This window comes from Cebidichthys violaceus, unplaced genomic scaffold, assembly GCF_023349555.1.
Source record: "Cebidichthys violaceus isolate CVI_PGR_0920_01 unplaced genomic scaffold, fCebVio1.0.p SCAF_11, whole genome shotgun sequence".
Classification (NCBI taxonomy): Eukaryota; Metazoa; Chordata; class Actinopteri; order Perciformes; family Stichaeidae; genus Cebidichthys; species Cebidichthys violaceus.
In genome coordinates this window covers 1,709,010-1,724,063 of record NW_027176274.1, presented here as the reverse complement: position 1 = coordinate 1,724,063, position 15,054 = coordinate 1,709,010, and the positions used below count along the sequence as shown (strand labels likewise).

The 15,054-nt window shown below is 39.4% G+C and overlaps 1 protein-coding gene across 1 annotated transcript; it reads right to left on the bottom strand.

Annotated features, from left to right (window-relative positions):
* Positions 1-2,348: 2,348 nt before the first annotated feature.
* il1rl1 (interleukin 1 receptor-like 1) lies at positions 2,349-14,210 on the bottom strand. Its single transcript, XM_068737000.1, has 12 exons — positions 14,027-14,210; positions 11,906-11,969; positions 11,252-11,495; positions 10,975-11,164; positions 10,557-10,707; positions 7,801-7,866; positions 7,334-7,460; positions 6,351-6,499; positions 6,136-6,273; positions 4,476-4,640; positions 3,894-4,039; positions 2,349-3,296 (listed from the first exon to the last, which is right to left on the bottom strand). Exons 1-12 carry the CDS (start codon positions 14,102-14,104, stop codon positions 3,048-3,050), a joined length of 1,767 nt encoding a protein of 588 aa, XP_068593101.1. The 5' UTR covers positions 14,105-14,210; the 3' UTR covers positions 2,349-3,047.
* Positions 14,211-15,054: the final 844 nt, after the last annotated feature.

Sequence of the window (15,054 nt, the reverse complement as noted above, 5' to 3'; positions counted from 1 at the left end):
AAACATTCTGAATATCCAGAATAACAAGGAGAACGAGGCAAATGAGAAAATATGCTGCTGTTTGCTTTTTAACACATTCTGCTTTTCAACGCTGTGAGCTCCACAGATGGACCTCCACTCACCTCTTTTGTATTTGGTTGGAGAATTAAACTAAAACGATCTGCGTCGCTTGATGCCACCAGTTCTTTTCTTTTCTAATTTGATTGAACCGACACTTTAAGTTTTCTTGTTTGACTCTAAATGGAGCATAATGTACTAAATGAACATCATGCTGTATTGAAGAAGACTGTAAACTAGAGATTGAGACCATAAACTCATGTTTACAATGTTTACTGAGGGAATAAATCAAGAGAGAAGTAGAGTCATTTTAGACTAGACTTCTATACAACCAGAGGAGTCGCCCCCTGCTGGACACTAGAGAGAATGCAGGTTTAACACATGAAGCTCTGGCCAGAACCAGAGGAGAAACATTTATCAGAAAAACCTCTTACATCAAGAATTCAGTCTCTACAGATATAAATCTGCTACAAAAACTTTACCAGAAGAAGTTAATTTTGCTCAAAATGTTCCAACATCAGAATTTTTTTAAATAAACCACAGACGTCACCAAAGTTTCCATCCGAACATTGAAGAAGCAATGATTTAAAACAAAATGGTGACAAAGGTGAGCTCAACACGGCAAGTTTTACTACCAAGCGTTGTGTTATTACAGTGTGTTATTACAGTGTGTTGTTACAGTGTGTTGTTACAGTGCTTCCTCGTCTCAGCTGACACCTATGATGTAATGACATGCAGTTTGCTTTGCTTCAGGACATCCACTTTGCATATAAGAAGAGAGAGAGAGAGGAAGGCAAACTGAACCGGTTCACTAAGAGTCGTCTGGTTCAACAATGTGAATAATTATATTGTATAAAAACAGAAAAAGGGTTTTAATTTGTCTTGTACGTCAGCAGAATCACTAGTTATTATATATTTTTGTGTTTATTTTTACTTAACCGCACATTTTATTAACTAATAACTTGTAATGTTTTTAACTTCTACTCCTTCAGAGGCCTTTATGTTAAAATAGTAAAAGTGGTAAATAGTAAATACATTTATTAAAGTGGTTTTTAATACATTAATACTGTCTATTTTGTGGTATTATTTAAATCTGCAAGAATGTATTTGTTACAAGTTTTACTACAGTTTACTTTATTCTGGTTTTTACTTCCTTCAGTAGGAAATCCTTTAAGCCTCACATTTGTATTACGTGGAATTAGGTCTGAAATAAGAAGAAAAAAGAGGAGTGAGAGGTCACCACTTACTGTGAAGTGATCCACTCCGTCTGATCCACTCTGCACTGATCCTCCATCACACACCAACACACCGTCAGACTACTGGTTAACGTGGAATCAGCTGCCCGCAGCGCGTGCGTGTGTGTGTGTGTGTGTGTGTGTGTGTGTGTGGGTGTGTGTGAATGTCTCCACCCAGTGGACACGAGCCGTATCACTCCGCCATGCACTCAGTCTCTCATCTCTGTTGTTTCTCCTGTGAGCGCTGCTGGATCACATGTTCATGTGTTGAACAAACAGTAACACCTTCTGTATCTTTACACTTTATAGACTTGTTGTTGCTTTTGTCTTATTGTATCCAGCATTATGATTCAGATAATAATAATCAATCAATTTGCAAAAACCTGGAGAAATCATTAACTGGGTAAATCGGTATTATGTACACCACTGTGTAATATCAATATTTAATATGTTGTGTATGTGTATGTGAACTGTCCGATTGTATCTTATATTATTATATGTGTTATATGTTGTGTATATTTGTAGTTTTATGGTTTACTTATTTATTGTATATTTACTGTTTGATTACTTATTATATATATTTGGTTTTGTACTGATGCCTGTCACACTATCCTTATTTTATTTTATCTCATTTTAACTTATTTCAGCTTATCTTATTTTATATTATCTTATTATAATGAAGATTGTGTGTTCAAAGTGAAACCTAATGCACATGTTATAACTGATCTATGACACAATAAGGGACTCACTTATCCTCTGGGCGTGGATACAAAAATGTTACTAGTTTAAGAAATGCTCTGTCACATGACCACTGTTTCAAATTAAAACACCTTTCTTATGAGGAAAATTAATGTCTCCCTCTACTGGATAAACGCTGCAACAACAGTGATGTTCAGCAAACGCTTCAGTAGATTTGAGTTTATTCCCCAACAAGTAAATTATACTGGAGAAAATACTTTTAATGAGCAACAACTGCTATACAGAAACTTTTCTACATCATGTTACAATAAAAATACGGACGACACAAAATGAGCCATAAGCAACATATTTGTGGCATTTTTTTAAATAATAATTCTTTATTTTCATATTAAGAAAACCAAACCTTTACAACAGATATAAATAAAACTGTTACAGGTCAATTACATTTGTTTATTCTATATTGAGTCATGTTTTCATTTTATTTATTTTATTGCTGTTTCACCAGAAGCAGCTTTTAGTGCAAAATAATCAGCAAACACAGGAAGAGTCTGCAGTTATGTAACCATACTTATTTTTCTTTTATACAAACACACTCCTGTATAATTTATCAATTATACAGGAAGTAAACGTAAGCCTCTAACGGGTGCTGCACCTCCTGACAAACATATTTAAAAATAAAAGTTCAAAACAAAAAATTAAATACAATCACACAAACAGTAACAGAATATAAATAAAGTCTACATTTAGTCGGAAATCTGCAGATGCATCTCTGTAGGTCCTGCATCTGTACAGGTCCTGCATCTGTAAAGGTCCTGCATCTCTAAAGGTCCTGCATCTGTAAAGGTCCTGCATCTCTAAAGGTCCTGCATCTGTAAAGGTCCTGCATCTCTAAAGGTGCAGACACATACTTCTTCCATGAATTATGATTATTTTATATTTTCTTAGTAAATAAACAAGCATCATTTAAAAAAGTAACTGGAGCGTCTGGACCCTTTTTATTGTACATGCTACATGTCTGTCATTCCAGAAAAAGGCCAGAGTAAATCCACCAGGGTTTCAAATGATAGCCGACTGTGGACATTGTTTAGCAGGTGTGGCCGGCATCAGGTACCTCACTCTCTTCCAGAAGCGGGAGTTCCAGGCGGCGCCGACCCGCGAGTCCTCGTACCACCTGATGGGGGCGCTCTTGAGAATCAGGTGCTGCAGGCCGGCGGGAAGGTGTGCGTATCCTTGCGGGCCCTCGTCCCCCAGCTGGATCAGAATCACACTCATCTCTCTCCGCAGCAACGCGTGGTGGAGTCCCACCTGGAAAATGATTAGGACGTCTATATTCTACCTCCTGAATATTCTCCCTGGAGAAGTTGCAACAATTCGTTTTCGGGGCAGTTATCTACGGATAATTGTTTGATAATACTTTTAATTTATTAATTTATTTCTAATATTATTTCATCTTGACCACAAGAGTTTTAGCACGTTTCACAACTTGTGGGTTAACTTCTAGACACGACCAGATGAGTGAGTGTTGACTTCTGGATTCACACAGGACAAGAACCACGGTCTCCTCCATTAAAGTCCTGGCTCACGATTATGTGGATTATATATAAATTGTTTATATTGGTTATATACATTATTTTTTGTAGATATAGCTACAAACTGTGTGTGAGAACAGCCAGTATTTCAGTTTTTTGATTGTTCTTTTTTGGGCTTTTTGCCGTTATTTGATAGTTGAAGTGATAGTCAGCAAAAGGCCGTGGGTCTGATCCACATAAGGACTCAGACTTGGTGCGCCCCGGTATTTATCACTTTTATGTACAAAGTGTTAAAGGGAACTTGACTTTAATTCATAACTGCCACACTCTGCAGACACTCATATGTAATGATTTCCTGCTGTAAGACTCCTACCTGCCAGTCAAACCCTCCTATCAGGGGGTTTTGGGGTGAGATGGGATGCTGGTCTGAGCTCTCTGACTCTGATCCTGAATACGGGGTGAGGATGATCATCAGCCTCCTGCTCTGCTTCATGCGGTCCTCCACCAGCTCCAGACGGTCTGTGGGGGTCAGACAAAATCCTGATGTTTGAAAAGAACCCCAGGGTGCTCTGAAGTCTGAAGGACCCGCTCAAAGAGGTTCAACATGTTGGCAGTTAGCTGCTTTTTATTTCATCGCATCTTTTGACCGTTTGAGTCGTGTAAATTATTAAAAGCACCATCGAAAGCAAAGAAGAAGGCAGTAATGCAAGGAGAGGGTGTGGTGAGGAGGAAAATAGTAACGACAGAATAAAGTGACATCATCGTGTCAAATAAATTGTTCTTCAAAACAATTTGGAGAAAATAAGTAGTAATGTATATGTAGAGATATGAGCGATAAAGCAAAATCCTATAGAGTAAGTAGGCCTCTATGGGATAATGGTGTTTTTGAAGTTTCCAGTGGTTTTTATCTGTATTTGTGTCAAAGAATAACAATAAAAACACTTTAAATGAGGACCTTCCCCGGGTATGTCGTCCCTCCCGTGGATGAAGAGTCGATATCCGCACTTCTCCTCAAGGACGGAGGGCAAAACCTTAGCGACGAACTGACAGAGCGTGTCTTCGGTGGCCTTGTCCACGCTCTGCATTTGGTAGACCACGTAGGCGTCGAACATCCTCCCGTCTGAGAAATACAGACAAAGTCATGGAAGCTGTTTTATGAATATGACCCAACGCTGTCACCACGCTGTCACCACGCCTGTTATACATGTGAGTGTGGGATAAAGAGTTGCTGGAAAAACACTGCGGTCGGTGAAAGTACTCTGGTCTCACAAAGGCTGAAAGAAACTGTGATTCTTTTGTGTCCCGTCCAGCTCGTGTGAGGTGGTGGTCAACACAGCAAAGGAAAAAGTGATCTCATCGCTTCAAAATATTATTCCTCCCTGGTTACACAATCTGTCTGACTCATGGACACCCAGGCTATGATAATTCACAATGTTGTGGTCGCTTATGATCTTATGATGCCCGTCAAGGTTGTTTTACTTCTACTTTGCTCTGCAAACTGAAAGTTGAGAGAAGGGTCAGAGAAGAGTAAAGCGGTCAGATTAATAGAGTGCAGCCTGGTGATCGTTTATTCTCCTGATAGAAAGAAAGGACCTCAAACATTCCCAAACACATCCTCTAAGTTGTGCAGCCATCCATGCAGAATGAAACAAGGTGCAGACAGGTATCTCTGCATGTTTTGCTTTTGCACAGAGAAGGAGAAGTACGGTGGCCCGGAGAGCTCAACGCACTGCAAATCAAGAAAACATGCAAACGGACACATGTTTTCCGTCACTGATTTTCAGTTTTCAACCGTAGAGAAGCCTGTTCCTGCCACATTACACATTAATTGCCTACATACAGGCGGCAACTTCCAGGTTCTGAAGAGTGAAGCCACCAGGGGGCGACTCCTCTGGTTGTATAGAAGTCTAGTCTAAAATGACTCTACTTCTCTCTTGATTTATTCCCTCAGTAAACATTGTAAACATGAGTTTATGGTCTCAATCTCTAGTTTACAGTCTTCTTCAATACAGCATGATGTTCATTTAGTACATTATGCTCCATTTAGAGTCAAACACACCATATCAACACAATAAAAAGAGTTCTCTATCAACTATCAAGTTTTAAAGTTTCACATCTTCAAAATTGATGCAGCAGAACCAGAGATATCGTCTGTTTTTATTCCACACTTTCTACTTCCTTGTCCAAACCTGCAGCTTACATTACCCACAATGCAACTCGGCCACTGACGGTTGGGTTGGGGACTCGGGTGTGCTAATGTAGCCTCGAGCTGCTAGCCTCATGCAGGGAGCACATTGTTTTTAATAACTTGTAGTCCTCAGCCCTGATACTTTATCAGACTTTACGGTAGTACTCCCTAAGACCTGTTAACAGACTTTAATGTGTAATATCGGCGCATTGCTCCTTGAAGTAGGCGATTAGCTTAGCTTAGCATAATGACTGAAAACAGGTGGTAACAGGCAGCTCTGTCCAAAGTTGAAAAATCAAAACTCTTACAAATACCTGTAACGCTGGCTAATTAACACGTTGTACCACCTGGGTTTAATCTGTTCACAAACAGAAGGGTGTTTTTAAAACGAGTTATCCGAGCAGGTAAATCCACGGATCTTCCTTACCTTTATCGCAACGGCTGAGTGGGAAGCAGGGTCTGAAGAAGAGAGCGAGGTCGATGGCGAAGCACTTGACCAGCACGGCGGCGAACACACAGAAAAACAACACGCACACTCCTCCAACGACCAGCGGGATGATCGACTCTGGAAAACAAACGTCTTTTAGATTGTGAGGCCAAAGTCTGATGTAGTCATACTCATCCACGATCCCTCCCACTGACCTCTCGGCTTCAGAGTCAAAGTGACATTCCGCAGTGTGTACATGCCGACGCCTCTGCATACAAATTTAGCGTTGAAATCCTGAGCAGACACTTTGTCAATGGTCAGGATCGCAGTGGAGATGGTGTTCTTCGAAGGGCTCTGATCGACTCTGACAAAGAGAAATTAAAATGAAGTGACTCAGCCAACCAGAGCAAGGAAATGCACAAAAAACTACATTTCATAGCTGCGGTTTCAGTCATGCTGGTGGATGTGGGGATAATAATATTAATCGGGCTTCAACGTCTCAACAAATATTGGATTGGATTGCCGTGAAAAATCTTTTCCCCTAATGTCAAGTCGAAATGTTCATTTACCAGTAAAATATCTCTTAAAATATCTCGACATTACATTACATTACATTACATTACAGTCATTTAGCAGACGCTTTTATCCAAAGCGACTTACAATAAGTGCGTCAACATTGGTAATCAAAAGAACTACTAGTCACCATCGACAGAAAAGATTGGCACAAAATGTGGTACAAATATTTATGGATGACTGGTTATCTACTTTAACACTGGACCAGTTCAAAATAAAAATAATTGTAAAATATGGATAGGGAAGTTTAAGAAAAGAAAATAATCACATAAACCAATAAGATGCAATTATCAGAAGTGGTCTCATATAAAATAATAAATAAAAATAAAAGAATGTCTCAACAACTATTGAATGTATTTGATTTTTTTTCCCACAGGGTAAATTGTTAATTCTCTTTTCATCTAGTTCAATTTAAATGTATTCAATACTTCGGTTCATGTCTAAATACCCGCAAAACTAAACTTTGTTTAGGGCTAATTAGCTAATGTTAGCATGCTAACACGCTAAACAACGATGTTAAACATTACCTGCTGAATAAATAAATAGATATTATTTTACAAGTGATAGCGGTCACATTTTGTGGCAACACAGTTTTATTTAGTTGTGTTTTTTTAATGACACTCACGGTTTCATGGTTTCTTTGCATCCAGCGATCTGGCGTGGAGGAACGCCGTCAATGTGCCAGCTAGCTTGACAGTTAGCGTCCACGTTAGTCCCACAGAACACGGAGCAGTTCAGCTTGATCCCAACGCCTGGTGGAAAGATCATGTTTTTATTTTACAAATTAATAGTTCTAGGTGAGCAGGATTGACAAGCAAGATTATTTGTATTATTTTATTAAGATTTCAGTCCCATGGAAGACATTAAAGTCTGGTAAATGAAAGATTTACAGATGACTACAAACTCTTTCTTAACTCTTAAAGGATCTCTATTTAGTTAATAAAGTACCAACAATTGTTCTTTGATTCAACAAAAATACAGCACAATTCAACCGACTGACTGAAAAGCAACACAACTACAATAATCAAAAAGACGTAGGCAAGGTGTAAGTGTTTCAGTCGATACAGGGGTTGTGTTTTTTTGCTTTCCTACCTTCATCAGCTAACTGCTCCTTATTGGTTGGAGAGATGATCTCTATGTCTCGGGGAACATTTTGATCTGCGAAAACAAAACGCAGCAATGAGATTTGATTGGCTGTTGTTTGTGAAATGTTGCATGTGGGGTTGTTTTTTAACGCTAGAGTTTACTTTGTAGAGAACATTGGTCGTTTGTTGTAAAATCCACACAGACTACATGTTCATGTTGGACGTGAACGAACAATCTTCAACACTGAATCTTTAAACTGGAATCCGATTATTGTGACTTCGTCCCCGAGTGTAAAAATTCAGCAAATGATTAGTTAGTTATTCCTGAAGTCCAAACTGACTTGCACTAAGTTCTACTGAACACCATTTTAAATGATCACATTGGTTGTATCGTGTACCAACCGGTCCAGAAAAATGTTGGCATTGTACGTTTCTTCAACTTGAATTTCGACCTTTCTGAAACCAAGACATGTTTTATGAATATGTTTCATGTATCATCCATGCAGAAACGCACGATGCCAAATAAGTGGTTAGGTTTAGGCAACAAAACTACTTGGCTGAGGTTAGAAAAAATTATCATGGTTTGTCTAAAAATTATAACAAACAACATAAACATGTAACAGCGCGACAGCGTACAACAACATAACATCGTAACGAAACAACGTGATGAAACAATGTGAAGTCACAACTTCATCTAACAGAGTAACCATAACTGACTTTCTTACGTTATGTATGGACTGCCAGTGCATGCACTAGTGGATCTTTGACTGCGAACCTTCAAACTGAAGTGACTACAGGGCCTCTAGAATTTATCACTGAACAACACAAGTAGCTTTTAGCAGTGGAGCTCCTGTGATGACCGTCGGTCATAACCGACCGCTGAGCTTTTGACTCGACAAACAACTCGTTAAGCCTTGTTTTGTACTAAACTGAACGTGACAGTTTGAACCAGCACCAGACTGAACGTTCAGTGTGGATGAACGGCATCAGCGATGAACCAGTTAAAACAGTCGTATAACTGAGCTGAACAAAACTATTCAAATAAGCAAATATTTCTATTTCTAGACCTAAAAGATAAACATTAAACATAACATTGCACAGTGTGCATTGAGTTGATAGATACTTTGTAGAAAAGAAATTTAAGGAAGAGATGTAGAGTTCAAAAAGCAGATTCAACATTCAAAGCTTTATTGTTATACACACAAAGACACAGTCCACAATACATTTTTTGAGGCTGCGGTCTTCTTTGATTTCCATCTATACACACTAAACTAGTACAAAAAAAAGAAAGGGGGGATGACTTATATAAAAAATATTAAGATAAATAAAAATACATTGTAAAACGTACATAACATACAGTTTAATTAGGCAGAACAGATGGGAAAATTGTAGTGCAAATTCCAGCGTGATTCGTGTTTGCAGCAGTAGTATGAATTTGTGCCGTACATTTAGATATGTAATACAATAATTCAGAGGTACAATATGAAAGGGGCACTCCACTGATTTTATACATGAAGTTCAGTTGGCCCCTCAGGTCGCTATATGGCTCCGGAAAGCCCACCAAATAAAACAACACAAGGTGTAGCCCTTCAACTACATGTTGAGGTGAGCAGCGCATGTCGTGTGATATGGCAGCAGCGGTTTAAACAAGTTTATATGCATCATGTATGTGTGTGTACTTAGATAGTTGAGGGTGGGTCAGATTCTGAGGGTCTTGTTTGAGGTCTTATGGGAGATGTTCTGCAGAGATGGAAAGATCGTCTTCATAGATTTCTTGCGCCCAGTTTTTCCACGTTGACTTTTCTTAACTAGCAGGGTGTTGCAAATGGAGGACGTGAGGTTCAGGAATCAAAATTCAAATAAATTACAGTCATCGGTACATTAAATTCACTTTTTACAACCAACAAGTTAGATGGATATTCTTACCTCTAATTGAACAGTGCATATGTAAAGAAAAACAGATCATTTTGGGATGGTCATCGTTGACAAATGTTGACTATATCAACTTTGTAGCATCAACCAAACTTATTAGCCAAAAGATTCTTTGTTGATGACTGTGCAGCTTACTTGGAAATTTAGTTTTGAGCATATTTCAAAACTGCAAAAACGTCATTAAAATAAATCTTCATTGTTTGATGAATTGACAGTTAAGTTTACCACTAAGCCAGTAAGTTTACAACTACCTTTGTAAGGGCGCGACAGTCATTTGAGATCTTCCTGCTAACTATGCTAACAGGGGACTCTATGCTAACAGGGGACTGTATGCTAACAGGGGACTCTATGCTAACAGGGGACTGTATGCTAACAGGGGACTCTATGCTAACAGGGGACTGTATGCTAACAGGGGACTCTATGGTAACAGGGGACTCTATGGTAACAGGGGACTGTATGCTAACAGGGAACTGTATGCTAACAGGGGACTGTCTGCTAACAGGGGACTCTATGCTAACAGGGGACTCTATGCTAACAGGGGACTGTGTGCTAACGGTTTAGCCTATTGTGAGAAAATGCAAATGTGAACAGCACTGAAGCTAAATGTGTGGCTCAGTCATCAGATTCTACTTGTCTGTATGATTGGAGAATGTATACAGCTGTCAATTAACATATTGGCATTTGCAATTAAACTTTTTAAACTCCTGCACGTTCACCTTGTTGTTCTGTATTATGTTAGCGTTCTGTATAGGTGGAACATTTAGTCGCCACAGTGGGATGAACATCAGGAAACACATCAAAGTACATCAAAACCAGAAAATGCTCCCTCACCTAAAAGTTCCAGCCTCCTGGAGGCCGACGAGGTGTACTCCATGCCGTTGTGCGTCCAGGTACAAATGCACGTGTAGATGCCCTCGTCACGCTTGGTAGCATCCTTAATCCACAGGTCTTCTTCATGGTGGCCTTCAAGGAGTTTGTAGTCCTGCAGGAGTGGTAATTTGAAGAGGGAAATAAAGAAGGAATCAAATGAAGTCTTATGAAAGGAATTTCGAAACAGGACATAAGAAGGACTTGGTCCACCATTGGTCCACAAAAAACAAAACCAATAGATTGCATTTCGTGACTTTTTCACAAACTGCCATGATACTGGGCTGCTTAATTTAACAAGATAATTTCTGTTAAATTCAATCACATTACTTAAGTTTCCAGGTTTAAAACTGGAAACCAGTGTAGCTGTAATCACTCGTACCTTCATCCAGCTGAAGCTTCCATTCAACTTTTCACAGAAGTGGCCGATCGTGGTCGGACATGGGACCATTTTGTTCACGTCAGAGTTTTTAATTACTTCGTAGAGGAATTTTCTGTCAGACTTAAGGCTTTTTTGGAAAACAGTTAAGGTTACATAATGGTTGTAACACTCTCCCAATAAGGTGTTTTCCCTGGAAAACAAGAAGTGATTACAATCAGGGGTCGTATCTACAGATGACCTCAGTGTGAGGAACGTATTTCAGAGAACGTATCCTTACCGGGCGGTGTAGAAGCCAGAGTCCTCAAGGCGGGGGTTCAAGAGGAAGAGCGCTCCACCGTGGTGATGTACGCTCTCATTCTCGTCGGTGGTGATATTCTCAATGTTATTGTCGGTATTATTTCTGAACCAGGTGAACTTTTCATCCAGATTGTCCGCATCGTAGGGCACAAAGTAAAACGCCTCCCCTTCAATAAGGTTGAACGACTCCAGCTTATTGTCGAAACACGGACGCTCGGCTGACTCTGAACATGTGGGGAGAAGACGGTGAGAGAGATGATGGTGATGAAGATGACAGTGAAAGGCACGGTGTTGTGTAGAACAACAACATCAACAATAATAATAATTATATACAAAATGATTGTTGATTGGGTGAGAATAACAACGGGTTGATACAGAAAGGATAAAGTCCATTATACTCTGAATGTAGTGACTGTTATAGAACTATATATAGATATAGATCTCTTCATGAATGTAGTGCATTCGTGCCACTACACTCCATTAATGTAAGTTTCAGTGCTCCTTTTAAGAGGGAGCTTCCTCTACATGTGCAGCTTCAGCACTATGAGGGTACATCATGGACCTGTGGGTCCATGGGGATCAGCTAACAGCAGATCCATTAATGCACTCCTCTCCATCATAATGCATGCCCCACCTGAACATTCACATGCAGCCATCACCGTGAAGATGAGGAGGAGAAGTCGGGAGGTATCCATTTTCTGAAAGACAGAGAGAGAGAGAGAGAGAGAGAGAGAGAGAGAGAGAGAGAACATTCAAAGTTAAACCTCGTGGTTTTTTTGCTTCTTGTTGAATAATTAACACGATACATATTCATACACTTTAGTCCTGCAGGAATCTTCAACCGTGAAGAGTGCCCCCTTCCTCTCCCACACACAACGATACCATCATGACAGTTTCGAAATCAGTCGAGTAGGAAATTCTTATTAAAGGCTGCGCAGGGCGGATGTTGAAGGGACTGGAAGGGACATCAAGCCGTCATGACTTGCAGCAGGAAGTGAGATTAGATTACTTGGTGTTTTGTATTTTTAGTCCTTTTTCATGTTAAAAGATAACATGCAACTGTCTAAGTTACATGAAACATACAACTTCTAGTTGGAGCATATATATATAAGTTGATATACACGTAATATACACATGATAATATCATCATGTGTATAATTAACATGATGTCAGTGTTTAATATTTGAAATATCACGTTTATCATCAATACTAGCATATTGCGACACCCCTGTTACAGATTATATTTTTTGTTTTACTTAAATGAACCGTTTGTAACATTTAGGGCGATTAATTGGCAGAAATGGAATATAGTATTCATAACTATGTTTTAATTGGTGTATAACTAAGAATAATTGTGTTTTCGTAAAGCTTAGAAAAAGTCGTTTATCTCTACGCAGGGAGGTGGTCGTCTTCCACGGAGTCCGCCATGTTTCTAAAGAAGCCCAGAATGGACAAATCCAGTGCTGGACTATTGACATTATTATAACTGTGTTGCACCATAAATACCACAAGACCAAGAGGTTTTAACAATCTGTACAGTATGGGACACGCTCTGTCCTCGGACCCTCACAGAGGGATCCCTCTCCCAGGATGGACAGGAGTGCAAGAGATGTCATGAATACAGAATGAACCACGTAAGTGGAAAAACATGTTGTATGGGGGACAAGCATGCAGCAGCACGCATTGGAAAATGTGATGTTCTCAAACGGTGTCCGTCGAGGACACGACGATCTTATCTCCCTAACAGCAAGTTGCTCTCCTGATAAGACGGAAAAACTGCAGATTACGCAACCGCTGGCCATTAAATACAAGTTCCCGTAAAGACAGCAGCAACTTTGAACACCCGTTTCATTTGAAGACATTAAGAAACACTCAAACTGGAGACGATTGAGTGACGTCTGTTTGAGGAAGCAGCGGCCTAAGTGCACATCCCGCATCATTCAGTCGACCCGTGTCTCCATCTAAACTACATCCTCAACTACGTCTAGAGGGGGAACCTTTCTCCTCCCAGAGAAAGGCTGCAGTTTGAAACACAGCGTCAATGTTACAAACAACGTAACTACTTTCTTCTTTTTAGGCCACAACAGAACTTAGTTCACAGCTGTCTGTGTAAGGCAGTTCACATTGCAGTTCTGTTGGTTTTTGGCGCTTAACCTTTTTTTAATTAGCTCACTGAGGCTTTGGATCTCATTTCCACGGGGCTCCTGATGGCAGAGCTTCAAAACACAAATAACAGACTTAAAAAACAAAACTTAACTAAAAGTTAAAACCAACAAAAAAGCATTTAAATAATAGAAATCACACAAAAGAGACAGAATTAAAACAAACCATCAACCAAAAATTCTTAATCTTGTTTTTAAAATCTTGCATTTTCATGAAGTAATAAACGAACAAGATGATGGTCCATAAAAACAAATATAACTCATGTGTAAATCATTACACCATATAACCAAACCTATCCTTCTTTTATATGTTTTATACTGCCTCCTCATCGCTACGGCAACATGCAACACACTCTGGCATAATAAAAATCTACATTGATGTAATGTTGAATCAGTTATGGTTATTCATACATGAAGCCACTGTTAATATGAGACTTCCAACATTTTGCCTTTAAGAAAGAATGAATGGATTTAAAATACATCATATAAAAAAAACAACTGATTAGGAAATCGTAATAAAACAGATTAAATACAGTGAAGTTCAGTCGTCGTTAACGGTTAACAGAAACACAAATTAAAACCGCTTCGCTTACCTCGTGAGCGTGTGCGCTGACAGCTGGAGTGGTGCCTCCTTCTGCTGCTCTACCTGGTTTTATATCTTCTCTGCTCATCACTGAACTCTGCAGATCGAGTGAGCAGCAGAGAAAGGAAATCACACACACCTACACACTCACACACACTCACATAATGGAACATTCATTCAACATTCTCCCTCCCTTCTCCCACTTATCTTCCACACACACACACACACACACACACACACACACACACACTTCACTGGAAAATCCCTAGAAATATCCTGTTTTCAGTGACAGCAGTTTCTGAATGATCATACCGAGTAAATGACACGTCTGTTTACTGTAAGAGGTCTCTCTGAGGTGCTAACTGTGGCCATAGTGACTTTATTCATAGTTAGGCTTGTCTACCCTCTTTTGCATGGGAAATAATAAATATTTACATCATTTCTCAGCAGACAGCTTGTGTCAGAGTATCATGTGTGGTACACTCAACAGAACAAGACACTGCTGGTACGTCGTATGTTGTAATCCACATGTTGACGAAACTGTCGCGCTGTGTTGTTCCCCAAGGCAACAACCGGATCAACAATCGCCTTTAATGAGCAACGAAAAAAACATCTGAAAACTCAGTGATGGCTGTCGAGTCTAAAGAGCAAGAAAGTCCACGAAAAGTGGTTGGAGGGGTGGGGGATGGGTCAAGGAGACCACTGTTTGTGTCCTGCTGTATAAAACCAAAAGTAAACGTCGACTTAAAGCCTGTTACCTGTTGACTTAGTTGTGCTTGTTATGTAACGTTATGTAAGAAAATCTGCAAGGGACGGTTGTTTTTTATATACCTTATATTATGTGACATTACGTTACATTTTTACGTTATAACGTTACATTTATATGTTGTTATGCTACTTTTGTTCCGTTATGCTTTTCAGTTAATATGTTCTGTTGCGTAGTGAACTGCTACATCACACTGTTACGTTGCTACGTAACGTTAAGATACGTTCTTAAGATACATTATTACGTTACGTTGTTAAGTTACGTTGTTAAGT